At 36.8% G+C, this 18,351-nt stretch overlaps 1 protein-coding gene across 32 annotated transcripts in view; it reads left to right on the forward strand.

Annotated features, from left to right (window-relative positions):
• CHD9 (chromodomain helicase DNA binding protein 9) overlaps positions 1 to 18,351 on the forward strand; it is a 284,556-nt gene that overhangs the window by 171,046 nt on the left and 95,159 nt on the right. For 19 of the 32 annotated variants that reach the window (XM_070063508.1, XM_051846761.2, XM_070063503.1 and 16 more), the window contains 5 exons: positions 10,807 to 10,918; positions 14,832 to 14,978; positions 15,644 to 15,712; positions 15,794 to 15,849; positions 16,647 to 16,764. In XM_070063508.1, the coding sequence (XP_069919609.1) occupies positions 10,807 to 10,918; positions 14,832 to 14,978; positions 15,644 to 15,712; positions 15,794 to 15,849; positions 16,647 to 16,764 (502 nt within the window). Of the gene's footprint in view, positions 1 to 10,806; positions 10,919 to 11,612; positions 11,671 to 14,831; positions 14,979 to 15,643; positions 15,713 to 15,793; positions 15,850 to 16,646; positions 16,765 to 18,351 lie in introns of all 32 variants that reach the window. The other 13 variants (XM_070063523.1, XM_070063515.1, XM_070063517.1 and 10 more) reach the window with 1 other exon arrangement.

Consider the following 18,351-nt stretch of genomic DNA (forward strand, 5'->3'; position numbering starts at 1 on the left):
TTTAGCTTATCTGCTGGCCTGAATATCTGCTGCTGCAGTTTGCTAACATTGATAACATCTTTTTAAAACAAATTTTGCATGTGCTTTTATTAACTTATTCGGTATTTGTCACTTTACTTTTGGGAATATTTATCCTTACAATAGAAAACTGTCATTGTCTTGGTAGAATATATTTATAATAATATTTTAGTTTTACTTGCAGGGAAATTTTATTTAAAAATATTCCATTTGTTTGAAAGGCAGAGAGATCTAGAGCTCCCATCTGCTGGCTTAGTCATCAAATGCCCACAATGACTGGGGCCAGGACAGACCTATGCCCTGGAACAGGAATTCAGCCTGGTTCTCCTGCATGGACAGCAGAGACCCTACTACTTGAGCTGTCACCCACTGCCTCCCAGAGCACGCTTTAGCAGGACATTCTGATCCAAAATACCTAATTGGTGTCTTTAACTTTAGGCCAAATGCCTACCCCAAAATTTTGTTTTAGACTACATACAGTAACCCCTATAGTCCATGATAGAAAAACAGAATGTTCTGTGACAGTTGGCTAGTGTGCTTAACTGATTCTGTTTTTCTACTTTAAAAAAAAAAAAAGGTTTATTTATTTTTTTGAAAGATAGAATTTCCATGTTCTGGTTCACTCCCCAAATATCTGCAGTGGCCAGGGCTGGGCCAAGCCAAAATTAGGAACCTGGAACTCCATTCTAGTCTCCTATGTGGGTGACAGTGGCCCAGACACTTGGGCCATCTTGCCCCGCCTTTCCCAGGTGCATTTGGAGGGAGCTGGACATCAAGCAGAGCAGCCAGGGATTTATCTGGTGCTCCAGTATAGGATGCTGGCATAGCAGGCAGCAGCTTAATCTGCTGCACTGCAGTGCTGGCCTTTCTGCTTTTATTTTTACTTTTTAATTAAGATTTATTTATTTATTTGAAAGGCAGAATTACAGAAATAGAGAGAGATCTTCTACCCTCTCCTCACTCCCCAAAATGGTCACAGTGCCAGAGCTTTAACTGGGTCTCCCATGGGAGGCAGGGACCTAAGTACTTGGACCATCTTCTGCTGCCTTCCCAGGTGCATTAACAGGGAGCAGGATCACAAGCAGAGCAGCCAGTACTGGAACTGGTGCTTCTGTATGGGATGTCAGCATCACAGATGGCAATTTAACCTGCTTTGCCTCAACACTGGCCCCTATACTTCTAAAACATCTGATTTTCTTCATATACTTCTTGAGGCTGACTGGTCATTGTCTAGGCAATAGAGATTTCTGGTTGTTAGATAACTTTTAACCTTTTTTTTTAAGATTTAATTTATTTGAAAGTCAGAGTTACACAGAAAGAGGAGAGGCAGAGGCAGAGAGAGAGATTTTCCATCCGATGGTTCACTCCCCAGATGGCCACAATGGCCGGAGCTGTGCCGATCCAAAGCCAGGAGCCAGGAGCTTCTTCCCGGTTTCCTACACAGGTGCAGGGGCCCAAGGACTTGGGCCATCTTCTACTGCTTTCTCAGGCCATAGCAGAGAGCTGGACAGGAAGTGGAGCAGCCAGGTCTTGAACCAGTGCCCATATGGGATGCTGGCGCTTCAGGCCAGGGTGTCAACCCACTGCACCACAGCACCGGCCCCAGATAACTTTTAACCTTAATAATTTATTTTAAAAATATATTTTCTCATTTCTTTGTTCATTAAACTATTGTTATTAAATATTTATTGACTAGTTGAAGTCTATGTGTTATTTTAAAATCAGTAAAATATGTTGGAATCGTAACCTAGGATTATAAAAATGTATATTTTCATCTACTTGAAAGGCAAAGTGACAGAGAGAGAGACAAGAGATGTTCCATGTGCTGGTTCTGTCCCCAAATGCCTACAGTAGCCAGGGCCAACCCAGTCTGAGGTCAAGAGCTCAGAACTCCATCCCAGTTTCACACATGGGTGGCAGGGGCACAAGTACTTGGTTTGCCATCCAGTAACTCCCAGGATGTATCATCAGGAAGCTGGATCAGAAGCAGAGCAAAAGAACTCCAAATGGCACTCGACATGGGATGTGAGTGTCCCAAGCAGTGGCTTAGCCTGGGTGCCACAATGAATGCTCTTGATTATCTAGAATTTAAGACCTTCCTTGTCTGGTATTAGATTTGTTACTTTGGGTTTGTGTTTGATATTTCAGGGCTGAACTTTCCCCTATTGGTATGGTGGGACCATACCTAGTTTAGAATTTTCTCAGAATCAACTGAGATATCGTGATTAAAGACACTTTGAAATATTAATCATCTTACAAATATAAAATAGTCTAATAATCTGGAATCTTTAAAAATTTTTTTGTTCCATTTGTTTATTTGAGAGGAAGAGAAAAACAGATAAACAGTGAGAACACTGATCTGCCAGTTCACTACCCAAATGCCCTGGAGCTAGGAATTCAGTGGGTGGCAGGGACCCAACCACTTGAGCCATCACAGCTGGCTTCCAGGATCTACAAGTAGCAGAAAGCTGGAATCATAAGTTGAGGCCAGGAGTAGAACCCAGGCACTCCATTATGGGATGCAAGTGTCTTAACTGCTAGGCTAAACACCTGCCCCCACGGATATTTTTTCTGGAGTTTTCTGTAGTGTTATTTTGTGAGCCCATGATTCTCAAACCTAGTGGAGGATCAGAACTCCTGGGATTTTTTTTTTTTAATAGATTGATTGATTTGAAAGCCAGAATAACAGAGAGAGAGATCTTTCATCTGCTGGTTCCCGTCACTCCCCAGATGGCAGCAACAGTCAGGGCTGGACCCCGCCAAAGCCAGGAGACAGAACTTCACCTGAGTCTCCCACATGGGTGGCAGAGGTCCAGGCATTTCGGCCATCCACTGCTTTCCCAGGCCATAAGCAAGGAGCTGGATCAGAAGTGGAGCAGCGGCTGGAACTGGCGCAGTGGCTTAGCAGGTAGGACCACCGCCTGCAGTGTCAGTATCCCATATGGGTGCTAGTTGGAGTTCTGCTGCTCCACTTCTGATCCAACTCTCTGCTACGGCCTGGGAAAGCAGTAGAGGATGGCCCAAGTCCTTAGACTCCTAAATCCGCATAGGAGACCTGGAAGAAGCTCCTGGCTTTGGCTTGGCCCAGCTTCTGCTGTTGCGGCCATTTGGGGAGTGAACCAGCAGATGGAAGACCTGTCTCTCTGTCTCTCATTCCCTTTGTCCATGACTCTACCTCTCAAATGAATAACTAAAAATCTTAAGAGCAACAACAACAACAAAAAAAAGTGGAGCAGTTGGGACACAAACCGACACCTGTGTGGGATGTCAGTGTCAAAGATGACAGCTTGTCTCAGTATATGACAATGCCTGGCCTTTGGAGGAATATTTTTAAAGCCTTATTGGAGTCCCATTTGCTTGATCAGAATCCTGGAATTGGAACTCACAAATCTAGGTTATTGTTTGGTTTTTAATAACTTTATACTTGTGAAAATAGGACAGAAGTGTCTTTAGCTCTTCTTCCAGCTACCTCAAATATTAACATCTGATATGGGGCCAGCGCTGTGGCTCAGTGGGTTAATGCCTTGGCCTGAAGCGCCGGAATCCCATATGGGCGCCGGTTCGAGACCTGGCTGCTCCACTTCCGATCTGGCTCTCTACTATGGCCTGGGAAAGCAGTGCAAGATGGCCCAAGTCCTTGGGCCCCTGCACCCACATGGGAGACCAGGAAGAAGCTCCTGGCTCCTGGCTTCGGATCGGCACAGTTCCGGCCGTTGCGGCCAATTGGGGAGTGAACCATCTGATGGAAGACCTCTCTCTATCTCTGCCTCTCCTTTCTCTGTGTAACTCTGACTTTCAAATAAATAAATAAATCTTTAAAAAAATCTGATTAAACCATACAACATCTATACAATCATATTAACTAATCTGCAGACTTAATGCAAACTTTGTTTTTTTGTGGGGATGTAGGACAGGATCCAATTTAGGTTCCCACATTTCATTTTGTCATCATGCCTTCTTAATTTCTTCCAGATTGAGATAATTTCTGAATTATTTTTTCATGACATTTTCAACATGGAAGTACAATGGCCAGTTATTTTGAATTATGTTCATCAATTTGAGTTTGTCTCATTTTTCCTCATGAGGAACCTGTTTTTTAAACAGGCACCTTTCTGATGAAGTTGGTTCTACATATTTTAGATATATAATATACACTGATAGGATTTCATAATTTCCAATCAGTGTTCCACTTAAGTAATCCTCATTTTGAAGCTTTTAAATTGTGTATACTTTTTTATTAAAAATTCGGAATTACCAAGAATGACTTCAAGTTTCAGAATTGCCTTGTCATTGGAAATGGTATGCTTTTTAAACAGAAACATTCTGGACTGGAGGAAAGATTCTGTTTAGAGGAAACTGCTATGTAAGAACCTACAGTACCTCTTACAGTGTCAATGAGAACCTGAACTGGATCCTGGCAGAAAATAAATTGCAGAATCAGCTTTTTTCATGTCTTATAAATGTGCTGTTTTTAAACAGAAACATTTTGGACTTGGAAACATTATAGATTTAGAAAGATTTAGTAGGAAAGGACTACATAAGAATCTAAAATACCTCTTACAAGTTAAACTGGAACCTGAATTGGATTCTGGCCAAAAAAAATTTTTTTAAATCAACTTCTGTCTTGTCATGGAAATGTACCCCCTCCCTTTTTTTTTTTAAATATTTATTTATTTTAAAAGCAGAGATACAGAGAGTGAGAGAGATATCTTCCATCTGCTTGTACACTTCCCAAATTGCTGCAATGGCTGGGCCATCTTCCACGGCTTTCCCAGACACATTAGCAGGGAGCTGGATCGGAAATGGAGCAGCCGGGACTGGAACCTACTCATATGAGATGCTGGCACTGCAGTGGAGGCTTAACCTTCAATGCTACAATGTCAGCTCCTGAAATGTACAGCAGAAATATACCCTTTTTAAACAGAAATATTTTGGACTTAGAGTGGTTTAGTAGGAAATTATAATATCTGAAATGACTCCTGCTAAGTTATAATTTGAATAAGACTTATTAGGTTGTGAAATGGTTAATAAATTTGTGAAATCGGGTGGTATTTTAGGAGCACAGAAAAAATCTTGAAAGAAAAACAGAACATATGGAAAATAAACTTTCCTGTTTTTGTTTTTAAGTAAATTTTTCCAATAATATAACAGAGGCTTATCTAAAACATATGGGAATCATTTTATCTATTAGGTAGTGCTTATTAATTAGTATTTATTTTCTAGGTATTTAGGTAATATTTATCATAAAAGTGTTTAAGCAGCTTCATCGTTTGTCCTTAAAGAATCTTCCTTTAATCCGCATATAGTACTAGAAAGAACAGCATAAGTGCTGCACACTCACTTGTAAACTAGGAAAAATATTTGAATGTCTGTTTCCCTCATTTCGTTGAATTTTTTTATTCAGTGAAATTTGAATTTTAAAGTAACCATGTAGATAATGTATCAGAGTATATTTCACATAATTTATTTAGGCTACCAAACATTGAGAAAATACCTTTTTAAACAATATATTAAAGAATGTTAACAAGCCTTTATTTGCATTTCATAGGAAAATATTTAAGCACCAAAATCTAATTTTACTAATTTTTTTCTTATCTACAAACCTGTCTATCCATTTAGGGTTGGAGATGGATATCAAATGGGACAGAGTATCAAGTATATATTATACTATCTAATTTTATATACTGTTGTCCCAGGCTTTGCCATTGAACATCATCTGTAAGGGATAGGCATTGTGGTGCCATGGGTTAAGCTGTAGCTTGGGACTGTCACGGCCACATCCTGTATCAGGGTGCCCCATTCAGTCCTGGATCCTCCAGTTCCCTTTCAGCTTCCTACTAATGCACCTGGGAAGATAGCCATTGATGGCCCAAATGCTTGGGTTCCTGCCACCCGCGTGGGAGACCCAGATGGATTTCTGGCCCCTGGCTTTGGCCTGGCCCAACCCTGGCTGTTGTGGAAATTTGTGGGGTGAACCAGTGGATGTAAGATATTCTCTCTCTCTCTCTCTCTCTCTCTCTCTCTCTCTCTCTCTCTCTGCCTTTGAAATCTTTTAGAATGCAAAGAGAAAAGTCATCTATAGAAGAGCTTTATCACAGACAGGTTAATGGGTATCTTCAGGAGGTTGTTAATGGAACACACATGAGAGATGAATTTCTGAGAAACCAATAATGTCTTGTTTCTTGGTCTGGAAGCTGGTAACAAGTATTTTCAATTTGAGAAAATTCTTTGAGCTATAGTCTTGTGTGTGCTATTCTGAATTTACATTGTGTTTTAATATTAATGTACTTTTGTACTGTTAGCTTTACAGAACATAAGGGATTAAATTTGGGGTCATTTTGAGATAGTGTTATCTGTGAAATATCCACATGGATATGTCTGATAAGCAGTTGATTATTTGGAGGATATCTTCAAACTTTAAAATATAATAAAAAATGTGTATTGTGAAAAAAAAAAAACTGCATGGATTTCAAAAAGTATTGGCACCAAAACAAAGTTAACTTTTAAAACCACTTTTCCATGAACCTTATGAAGTCCTGACCTATGAGTCTGACGCTTGGGGATTGGAACCTAGAAACAAGAAATTTGGAGATGTGTTCTGAATGCATTGTTAGGCAATCTTGTCGTTGTGTGAACATCACGGAGAATACTTCACACAAACCTAGGTGTCATAGATGAGTCACTCAACTCTGATGCAGTCAAGAGACAGTAAACATAAGATGTATGAAGTTGCTGCTGATGTAGCATGTATTGTTTTTTGTTTTAAAGATTTATCTATTTATTTGAAAGGCAGAGATACAAAGAGGCAGAGGCAGAGGGAGAGAGAGAAAGAGAGAGAGAAAGAGAGAGAGGTTTTTTATCTACTGGTTCACTCCCCAAATAGCCACAGTGGGCGGAGCTGGGCAGATCCAAAGCCAGGAGCCAGGAGCTTCTTCCTGGTCTCCCACACAGGTGCAGAGAGAGAGGTCTTCCATTCGCTGGTTCATTCCCCAGTTGGCTGCAACAGCCAGAGCTGCACAGATCCGAAGCCAGGAGCCAGGAGGTTCTTTCGGATCTCCCACGTGGGTGCAGGAGCCCAAAGATTTGGGCCATTTTCCACTGCTTTTCTAGGCCATAGCAGAGAACTGGATCAAAAGTGAAGCAGCTGGAACTCAAACCTGTGCCCATGTGGGATGCCGGCACTGCAGGCAGTGGCTTTACCTGCTACAACCCAGCGCCCCCAACATGGTATAGTTTTACAGTAAACTTTTTTATATGCATAGAAGGGGTACACTCTAACAGTAAAAAGTATAATGCAGTAAATACAGAAACAGTAACAGTTGCTTATTATCAAGTATTACATATTATGCATAACTGTACTAAATTTTTGTACATCTGTAAGCACAGTAGTAGGTTTGTTTATACCAGCATGTCTACAAACATGTGAGGAATGTGTTGTACTATGACTGACTAAGATGTCACTAGGAAATAAGAATTTTTCAGCTTCATTATAATTTTATGGGAATAATGTCATATATGTGGTCGGTCCATCATTGAGAAATCATTATGTGGTACATGACTATAGATTATAGTAAATCTCCTGGGTACAGTATTTCAAAAGATAAGAAGACTGAAAATAGAACTTTGATAAACACCAAAGTTGTTTTTTTTTTTTTTTAAGAATTATTTTATTTATTTGGAAGAGTTCAGAGAGAGGTAGAGCCAGAGAGAGAGAGGTCTTACATTCCGCTGGTTCACTCCCCAAATGACTGCGGTGGCCAGAGCTGAGCTGATCCAAAGCCAGGAGCCAGGATTCTTCTGGGTCCCCCATGTGGGTACAGGGGCCCAAGCACTTGGGCCATCCTTTACTGTTTTCCCGGGTCATGGCAGAGATTTGGACTGGAAGTGGAGCAGCCACATGGGATGCGAGAGCTGCAGGCTGGGTCTTTAACCCGCTGCACCACAGCACCAACCCCAAACACCGAAGTTCTTAAGGGGGCTGGCTGAAGAGTTGTGAAAGACTGAATCCTGATGAAACATTCAAGGAAAAGATGGAGTAAAAGGAATCACAGTTTAGTGAGAGGAAAATTAATGAGCTCTGGAATATTATTGTGTCATGGAGCCAAAGCTGCATGAATAGGAAATAGTTGTTACATATTGGTGGATAAGACTTTAAATTTTTCTATTGAATTTGTCATTTGTCATTTGAAAAACCATTGTTGGCCTTAGACATTAGGAGTCCATGCTTAGTTTCTGTCTGTTCTTATTATCTGTGTGACTTTAGGAAGTTACTCAATATCTGTAAGCCAAAATTTCCTCTGCTTATAAAATAATGATACTGCTTCTCAGAGTTGTGTAAGAGAATGCATACAAAGAAAGTCAAAGGTTGATTCATGTAAACAGTGAATAAATGAAAGCTATGAATACAAAATTACTGAGATTGAAATGACTTTTGAGAACTACTGAAAAGATAAGAATGAGGAAGAACAAGATCATAAGTAAATAAATCTCTAACAGTAGATAATGTCCTTAAGGGAGAGTGTTATTTTTGGAAATAGGACTGGAAGAGGGAGGAAATGGAGAAACTGATGAGAAGGAATGGAGGGAACTACTTTTGGATCCTTAGAGTTGTTTCAGAGTATCTTTCTATTTCCTCTGATTTCCGGGTTCCAACGTAAGCCATAAATGACTTATGTTGGAACCTGGAAATCAGAGAAAATAGACACATTTTATTCTTACTTTATGCACACATTCAGAATAACACAGGTAGATACTAAGTATTATCATTATCCCAAGAGTAATACAGGAATAAATTATTCTGTAACTTTTTCTTGCCTTACATCTGGTCATCCAGTCAATAACCACATTCTATTGGTTCTGCTTCCACAATTTAAAAAAATTGTTTTCTTTCTTTACCTCTTCATCCACATTGCCATGGCTGGAGACTGCTTCCTTTGTCTCTAACCTAATTCTCATTTGCTTTGTCACTGGTTTTTCTGTCTTGTATTTCACTTCCTTCTAGTCACATTGCTCCATTGTTTAAAATTCTTGCATTTTAGGGCCAGCAACTATGATGCGGCAGGTTAAGTCACCACCTGCAGCACCAGCATCTCATATGGGTTCGAGTCTCTGCTGCTTCACTTCCAGTCCAGCTCCCTGGTAATGCGCCTGGGAAAAGCAGTAGAAGATGACCCAAGTGCTTGGGCCCCTGTACCCACATGGCATATAGGATAAAGCTCCTGTCTTCTAGCTCCTGGCTTCAGCCCAGCCCAGCCCTGGTTAATGCAACCATTTGGGGAATGAACCAGAGATGGAAGAGCTCTCTTTCTGCCTCTCCCTGTCTGTCTGTAACTCTGCCTTTCAAAAGAATAGATAAATAAGTCTTAAAAAGTTGCCTTAGTTTTTCATTCAGAAATATCTCAGTGCCTATTCACTGAATATTTTTTGCTACTGGATGGATAAGACTGATTCCTTTTAAATTCTTATCCTGTGGAGCATGAAAACTGGCCCTAAAATGTTAACTCCTCACATGCCATATAAGGCCTTATGGTTGCCCAGCCCCTTCCTTTTTCCTACAATACTCTGTATATTCTTGTCATGCTATTCTTCTTTGGTATCCAACTGCCTGGAATGGACCTTGACTTCTCTTTTACTACCTGTTATACTCTTTTTCATCATTCAATTCCTATCTCAAACTTCACCTTTTCTCCAAAATTTCCTTTACTATTCAGTAAACATAAGCATGTCTTCTTTTGTGCCAGCCTCCACTTTTAGCATTATGGCTGTGATCACAGTCTATGGTTAGGAGCTACCCCTTTATCTTCATATTCTAGAATCTTGATAAGTGCATGGCATATCGTAATTAGAAATAGTTATCATTAGTTGAGAGATTAGTATGTGTCAAGATTGTGCTAAGAGCTAACATACATTAGACCACTTAATTCTGACAATGGAGTTAGCTATTATATTTATTTTCCACACAAAGAAACTAAGGCTAAAAAAACAAAGTAATTTGCCCATTGTCTCACAGATAGTTAAATGAGGGGGGAGTAAAGGTTTCAGTTTTTGGCCATGTGATTTCAAAGTGCATGCTCTTAAATTCCAAGTTCCCCCACTTTAGTAAATAATTGTTGGAAGAATTCTGATATCCTTCTAAAATATTTATTATACCTGAAAATAATTTGGAAGTTTTCAATTTTTAGAATATAGATGTCTGAAATGAAATTTTGCTGATTAGTAATTACCATAGTTTAGGATTACGATGGTACTTTAAGATCATGTCCCTGTATCTGGTGAAGCAGATAATGAAATTTGAAACCACTGTTATCATTGTAGATATCTTTAATTTGGTCTGTGTGTATATATTAACATACGAACATATACATACATAAAGATACATACATGCTATAGAAATATAAGAAATAATAGATGACATTCTCTAAGAACATACAGTATTGCTAAGATAGGCCTTGACATAAATTAAATTTTTAAAGTAGGGAGAAGTTACTATTGAGTCTAAAGAAAATATCATTATATAACCTGTAATTTTTCCCATGAAAAGTTATTGTGAGTATAAAAAAAACAAGAAATAGGACTTGACTGCCTTTCTATGCTTAGAGATTCATTAATTATAGAATTTGCTTTTATTTGTTCCATTAGAATGCTCAAAATGTCATTATGGGTTTCAAGTTAATTATCTGTGGTTGGATATGCAAATTATATAGAATGGAAGAAAGTTTATTATGGCGATCTTAATTTGACCAAAAATGTAAAGAGTTCTTAGTGTTTACTCTTTTTCTTTTGAAACAGCAAGCTCATTATTACATTGGGTAAGAAACAAAAAAGAAAGAATGAGTCTTCAGATGAAATATCTGATTCAGAGCAGATGCCACAGCACACATTCAAAGATCAAGATTCTCAAGTGAGTATTACATTTTTTCTAAGAAAAGAAATATTGTTACAGTTATTGAGGCAGCATAATACTACCTAATGGATATTGATATTGTAGTTTAGCAGTAGAAATGCATCTTATTGTATGATTAAATTTATAGGAAAGAATTATTACAGTATATGTTCCTGGAAGTATTGCCATAGAATATTAGATGTGAGAGGAAACTTATATCCTCTCCCAACCCCTAAATTTTTGAGATCATTAAGCTGAAGCCCTGAGAGGTGAATTAACAAAACAAACTCTTTGATGGCTTTTAGCATGGAGAAGTCTCTAGTGATATCCTGTACTTACAGTGCTTTTGAATGAACTTACAGATATCCATTTTTTAAAATCATACAAATGACAAAACAAATGGATTGATTCATTCCTAGAGACATTTTCTTTCATGTGCTACTATTGAAGAAAGAATACTAAATTATATTAAAAATCTCCTCATATAGAGTTAAATACTGTGCATTTTGCCTTTTTTAATAAGTGAATATTCAAAATAACCCTGTGAAGTTTAAGTATATATATAGATATATATTTAGTGAAGGTCATAATAATTCAGGCCACCCTCTCCTTTCTAATACTTAAAACACGACTGTAAGCCATAGGGGTGGTGGCAGTTGTTGAATTATGGGGCCAGAAAGCCCCTGAATGGCCTTTCTTCTTCCTTATGCAGCTTCTTATCCAATGGGAGAGTAGTGGCTCAAGGCTCCTGGGCTGCTGCAAGAGTTGAGGTAAGGGCAGTGAAAAAGCTCCTAATATTATATGGCCTGGCTTTCTCTTCATATGGTATCCTTAACTTAGGTAAACACATATTTAATTTATTCAGTATGAGAAATTTTGCTTTAATTTTTACTAGAATATTGCTGGCCATTTTTTTTCCATTATGTAATTACCAAATAATGAAATGGTAGAATAGGTCACTATTCACATTTTTCCATGCTTTTCACAAAAGTTGCTTTACAGTTGTGTTGCTTTAACACACACACACTACACAAAACGGGGAAATAAATATTTTCTGGTAATCACTTACAAATATATATTATTGCTGTACTTGATTGTATCATGATATAAATGTTGGAAGGGTCCATGTAGCTTTTAGCCATAACAGTGGATTGTCAGGATTTGAATTCTTGAAAACTAATGAAGTTTTAGAGCCTCATGAGACTCTGGAAATATGAATATGGCATTTATTTTTGCTACCTTTAATCTTAATTAAGAGTACTTCAGTACTCCAACTCTGTTTAAAGACTTAAATTTTTTTAAAAAATGCCTCTTCAGCAGCTTATATTGGTTCATTATAGGAAACAAGCACTATGTCATCATGATGAAGTATTAGTAATTTGAAAGAATGATGCATCTGACCTGTTATGCAGAGGGCTATGAACTAATCTGTTGAAACTTTTAAGATACAAGGAAAATGTTAGAAATGTCTTAGTATTTAAAATTGTGTTGGAAAAACAGTCTGGAGAAACAGTCAGAAAAAAACACATTAGCCAAAAATGTGGACATCAGATTTTTTTTTAAATATTTTTAAGCTAGTAGAAATGTATGATGAAGGATAATTTGTGAGAATGATACCTTATGTGGCTTTGCCCTCAGTGTAACTATATATACTCCTGGTACTTTTCATGAAATCAAGTATAATCTCATAATTCATGGGTTTAGATTGTTAGACTCACAAAATCTTCATAGGATGAGGAAACTATTTTCAATAAATGGCCTTTATTTCTATCTTGTGAAGAAGTAACCAAGTGTGTACTTTCAAGAGTTTAGGCCACTCATTTTCTATGTATTAAAGATTAAGAGACATTTCTAAGTACTTACTCAGTATTTTATGACCAGAAAGGAGGCATAATGCTGTAAACATCTAACAGAATCTGCTAAATTATTCTCAAACTTAATTATTTAGGAGTTATGCTTAGTGAGACATTAATAATACATGTTATTGTTAGAATAATACATGCCATAGTTAGTTATTAATTTAAACTATTCCTGAACATTAAGATCCATATGATGCCCAGAATAGAATTATAAACATTTTTAGCCTAGAGATACAGAAATTGCTGTACCACCAGGGAACATTAATATATTTTTTTAAAACTGGATGTGGCAGAATTAAATTTGTTTTATAATTATATGCCACCTTCCTGTCTCTTGTGTTAACAAAAATGTTACTTTGAGGTTGGAAATGTAGATGTCTTCATGGCCAAGAGATAGTGACCCATCCTGAGTGAGGCAAAGAGTTGCTTGTTGTATCCATAGAACAATATACTGCCTTTCTTCTTTCTTTCAGTCTTGCATTATTCACAAGAGAAAGGGGCATAGGCATGATGTTAAAGGCCACTGAAGCTTTAAGGATATAAATAATAATTTGTTTCCACTTTGCTGCACTGAGAGCCATTTCTGTCATGGCTATAGAAGTAATGAAAGGCCTGCCGAATAGAAGACACTGGCAGGAACCAAAAGAACACATGGGTTATTTTGTTGGTTCCATTTCTGGGCACTGTCATGGAAATTACTAAATTTATAGAAAAAATGGAATAGAAAAAGGAAGAAGGAGTAAATTTGCCAGATTTTGAGCAATGACACAAACACTGGTTTGAGAGTTTAGGGAAATTAAAACTAAACACCCCAAGTCCTTTGGAATTTTCAAGCCAACTGAAAATTGTGGAAACATCACAAGAAATGTTATTTTGGATTTTGTAATTCTCCTTGAAATAATAAGCTTTTGAAACAGATGTTAAAATATTAAATATTGAAGAAGGTAAGTAAAGCCATGTGTATTTCATTCCTGGTTGAAAATTACTTCAGTCATTTAAAAATTATGTTTCTTACTTATAATATAATTTAAAAGGTTTTCTTGTATTTTGTGGTTTTTTTTTTTTTTGGCCAGGCAGAGTTAGACAGTGAGAGAGACAGAGAGAGTTATAGACAGTGAGAGAGAGACAGACAAAAAGGTCTTCCTTCAGTTGGTTCACTCCCCTAATGGCCGCTACGGCCGGCGCTACGCCAATCCAAAGCCAGGGGCCGGGTACTTCCTCCTGGTCTGCTATGCAGGTGGCAGGGACCCAAGGACTTGGGCCATCCTCCACTGCCCTCCCGGGCCCCAGCAGAGAGCTGGACTAGAAGAGGGCAACCGGGACTAGTACCCGGTGCTCCAACCAGGACTAGAACCCAGGGTGCTGGCGCCGCAGGCGGAGGATTAGCCAAGTGAGCCATGGCGCTGGCCCAATGATGTTCTTGACGTTTAAGGAAAATGGGTAAAGTTAATCCAGTTGAATTGTTTGGTAGATTTAATACTTAATATTTTGTATTCATAGACATTTTACATTTTTAAAATTTGTTTCTACTTTAAACACAGTTTCATATGTTTTGGCAAATATCTATTTTTCTAGGTTTATGCACCATATTAGTTTTTAAGCAGTATTCATCTGATGCAATTTTTAGGATTTGGCCAAAAACTGCTTAAGTATTAATAATTTAAAATATATATTGTCCAAGATGTGAAATAGTTTTTACTGTTCTTAGGAGTAGTATCTAAATAAAATAATACAGCAATTAAGATATTATTAATAAAATATATTTTTCCCAAACTGTGAAATCATTAAAGAGATCTTTTTATTCCTACAGTTTCTAAGAAAAAAAAGATAAAGATATCACAGATCTTATTTGAAACTGTAAGAAGTAAAACTTAAGAAATATTCTAAGTCTGTGGCAAAGGGCAAATTATAATCTTCTTTTAATAAAAAATTAGAAAATATGAATGTTGAACATAATTTTGAGCATTTTATGTACAAAATTGCTGACTTTAGGGTAATTTTTTAAAAATATAAAAATTTTAAATTATTTTCAAAATAAATTTTGGAAATCTGATCTCTGTGGTTCATTGCAGAAAAGAAGATCAAATCGACAAATTAAAAGAAAAAAATATGCAGAAGATGCAGAAGGGAAGCAATCTGAAGAAGAGGTTAAAGGCTCCATGAAAATAAAAAAGAACTCAGCTCCTTTACCTGCTGAACAACCGATACAATTATTTGTGGTAAGATATAATGGTGATAATGACTACAAAACATTTTAACCAATGGAAATTAAAATACTCTCATTGTTTTTTCTCCTAAAACTTGTTCCAACTTATCCTCTGAATTCCATATTATGTTAATAAAATTGTTTACATCAGAAATGTATTAATTAATAATTTTTCTTGGATTTTCTGGCTTCATTTGCAGTCACTGCTAACACTTCGTCCTTGCTTTATGTACATAATTGCCTGAATGCCACATTTTGACAACTCTGTGTTTTGCATATTGTATCTCCTTTTCTATAGTTTTTAATCCTACCGTCTGCATTATAAGCTAACTACTCATCCCCTGGTTGAGTTAGTTGAGACCTCAGCAGCACCTATTCCTAAATTTCCTAATCTGTAAAGTGGAAATGATAATAGGGTACATAATAATGAGGATGCTAATAGGTTAAATTAGCTAAACTATGAAGAATGTTTAGACTAATTCCTTGCATATTGAAAAACACCTTATGTTTACTATGATGCATATGAGGGCAAAGAGTGTAAAAGCAATAATATATTTTTTCCATTTTTGTATTCATAACATGTAATGTTAGTACCCAGCAAATATGCTCAATTTTTAGTGTGTCTATAAACTTGTGGTAACTAAGAGTTCTATCATATTTTTCTCCCTCCTCTTATAGGAGAATCCAAGTGAGGAAGATGCTGCAATTGTAGACAAAATACTATCTTCTAGAATTGTAAAAAAGGAAGTAAGTAATGGTACATTATATTTCACATTTTATTCTGTGGCTTATATAAAAGAGTCACAATTATTAATTTTATTTTCTTAGATATCACCTGGAGTGTTGATTGATACAGAAGAATTTTTTGTAAAATACAAGAATTAGTAAGTATTTGAGTTGGAAAAATAATAGGAATTTATTATTAATTTAAATAAATGTCTAATAAAGTAGAAATATAGTAAGTATTTTAGCTGCATTTTGTCTATTATTTATAACTGCACAAACTTAAAATCATTAAGAAGTAAAATGACTTCTTGAAAACCTTTTATGTTAAAACTGAATTTTTTTTCCAGAAAATACTATCAAGCTCAAAATGCAGGAGTCTTTATAAAATATATTATAACAAATTATGGGCATCATTTATTATTGTTACGGTGTTGAATCTATTGAATTTTTCTGATTTTCTTCTTTCTGTGAAAAACATTGTGACCTTTAGTTATTGCTTTAGATGTATATAATATGGCTTGACTTTCAGAACTTTAAATATCAATCTGGGCATAGGTAAATTAACTGAGAAGTTGCTAATTTTGAGAAAATCATTTACTCTCTTTTTGTACATTTTATGACTTTTCTCTATACTTCAGTGAAAGCTTTTAAATTACATTACATTGTGGCAAAACACTAGCCTTCTGGTTATGACAAAATGGTTATAATGAAAAAGAAAGAAGTCACATCGTGGTGTTATGCACTTGATTAGCTTGCTAATCTGTTTCTCTATGGAAAATTGTGGACGTTTATACCACTACTTAGGATATAATGATGACAGTGGCTGAAATTAAAGTTATCTATTTGTAAAGTTTAAGCTAATATTTTATATTAGCTGTTACGATTAAAAATGTATATTAAAAGAAAATGGTTTTCTATGTCATTCTAATACATTGCTTTTTTATAAAAATTTTAGCTCCTATCTTCACTGTGAGTGGGCTACAGAACAGCAACTTTTGAAAGACAAAAGGATCCAGCAGAAAATCAAACGATTCAAATTGAGACAAGCACAAAGAGCACATTTTTTTGCAGATGTAAGAAAAAAATAAAGACTAATTGTTGAACACACACAGTATCAAAAACTTAAATTTTTTTATTTTAATTCTCAGACTTGCAATGTTGACATTTGAATACAAATGGTATCTACATACAATACTTTACTTTTTCCAGTGTTGTCCTGAAAAGTAGCTGAAACAGGAAAACTGATAATTCAGATGTTAGTTAATGCTTTTATTTTTAAGTTAGTATCTTTGCCAGTACTTAAAGTTGAATCTGGGTGTGTTAATATCACACAGAATGTATCAGCAGTTATCCAAGCAAAGGAAGTGAAATGTAGCAAATAGAAAATAATCTTTTCTGTACATAAGATATATTGCATATTTTCTACCACCCTTATGTTTGTGTATAGAGAGCATCCTTGGAAATATTGATTACCTCTCTAGGCCCTACTAAATGATGTCCTTTTCTAATCTAAAACATTTTTAAATAGATTATATTTTATAACAGTTTTAGGTTCATCTAAACGTTTTTAATTCGAAGAATTTTTTTAACTTTCTTTTTTCAACAAAATGGTATAGCAGGTTCTCATGTACATTTCTTTTTTTTAATTTTATTTATTTATTTATTTATTTATTTTTGACAGGCAGAGTGGACAGTGAGAGAGAGAGAGACAGAGAGAAAGGTCTTCCTTTTTGCCGTTGGTTCACCCTCCAATGGCCTGCACACTGCGCTGATCCGAAGGCAGGAGTCAGGTGCTTCTCCTGGTCTCCCATGGGGTGCAGGGCCCAAGCACTTGGGCCATCCTCCACTGCACTCCCAGGCCACAGCAGAGAGCTGGCCTGGAAGAGGGGCAACCGGGACAGAATCCGGTGCCCCAACCGGGACTAGAACCCGGTGTGCTGGCGCCGCAAGGCAGAGGATTAGCCTAGTGAGCCACGGCATCGGCCCTCATGTACATTTCAACTAGACTTCGCAAGTATTAGTATTTTACCTTTTTTGCTTTATCGTTTGTATTCATTCACTCTGTCATGCACATGCATTCATTCTGAACTGTTTGAAAGTAAACTGCAAATGCTTCTTTATTTATTTCTTTAAAATATATATTATTTACATAAACATTTGAATTAGAAACCAGCGTGGTGGCACAGCAGATTAAGCCTCTGTTTATACCACTAGCACCCTATATTGGAGTGCCAGTTAGAGTCCTGGCTGTTCCACTTCTGATTCAGCTTGCTTTTAATGCTCTTGAGAAGGCAGCAGATGATTGGTGGTCCATGTGAGAGACCATGTGGAGTTCCTGATTCCTGGCATCAGCCTGGCCCAGCCCTGGCTGTTGTAGCCATTTAGCAATTGAAGCAGAAGATAGAAATCTCTCTCTCTTCCTCCCTCTATTTCTCTTTCTCTCTCCGTTCCCCCTCTCCCTCTCCATATCCCTGTCCCTCTCTCCCTGTTACTACTTTTCACATAGGTAGGTAGGTAGATAAATACTTTAAAAAAATAGTAAACATTGATACAATGCTATTATCTAGAGACCTTATTCATATTTCACTAATTGTTTCACTTGTGTTTTGATAGCCAACATCATATGCTGCATTTAGTTGTCATGTTCCATTTAATCATTC

Source organism: Oryctolagus cuniculus, chromosome 18 (genome assembly GCF_964237555.1).
Source record: "Oryctolagus cuniculus chromosome 18, mOryCun1.1, whole genome shotgun sequence".
NCBI lineage: Eukaryota > Metazoa > Chordata > Mammalia > Lagomorpha > Leporidae > Oryctolagus > Oryctolagus cuniculus.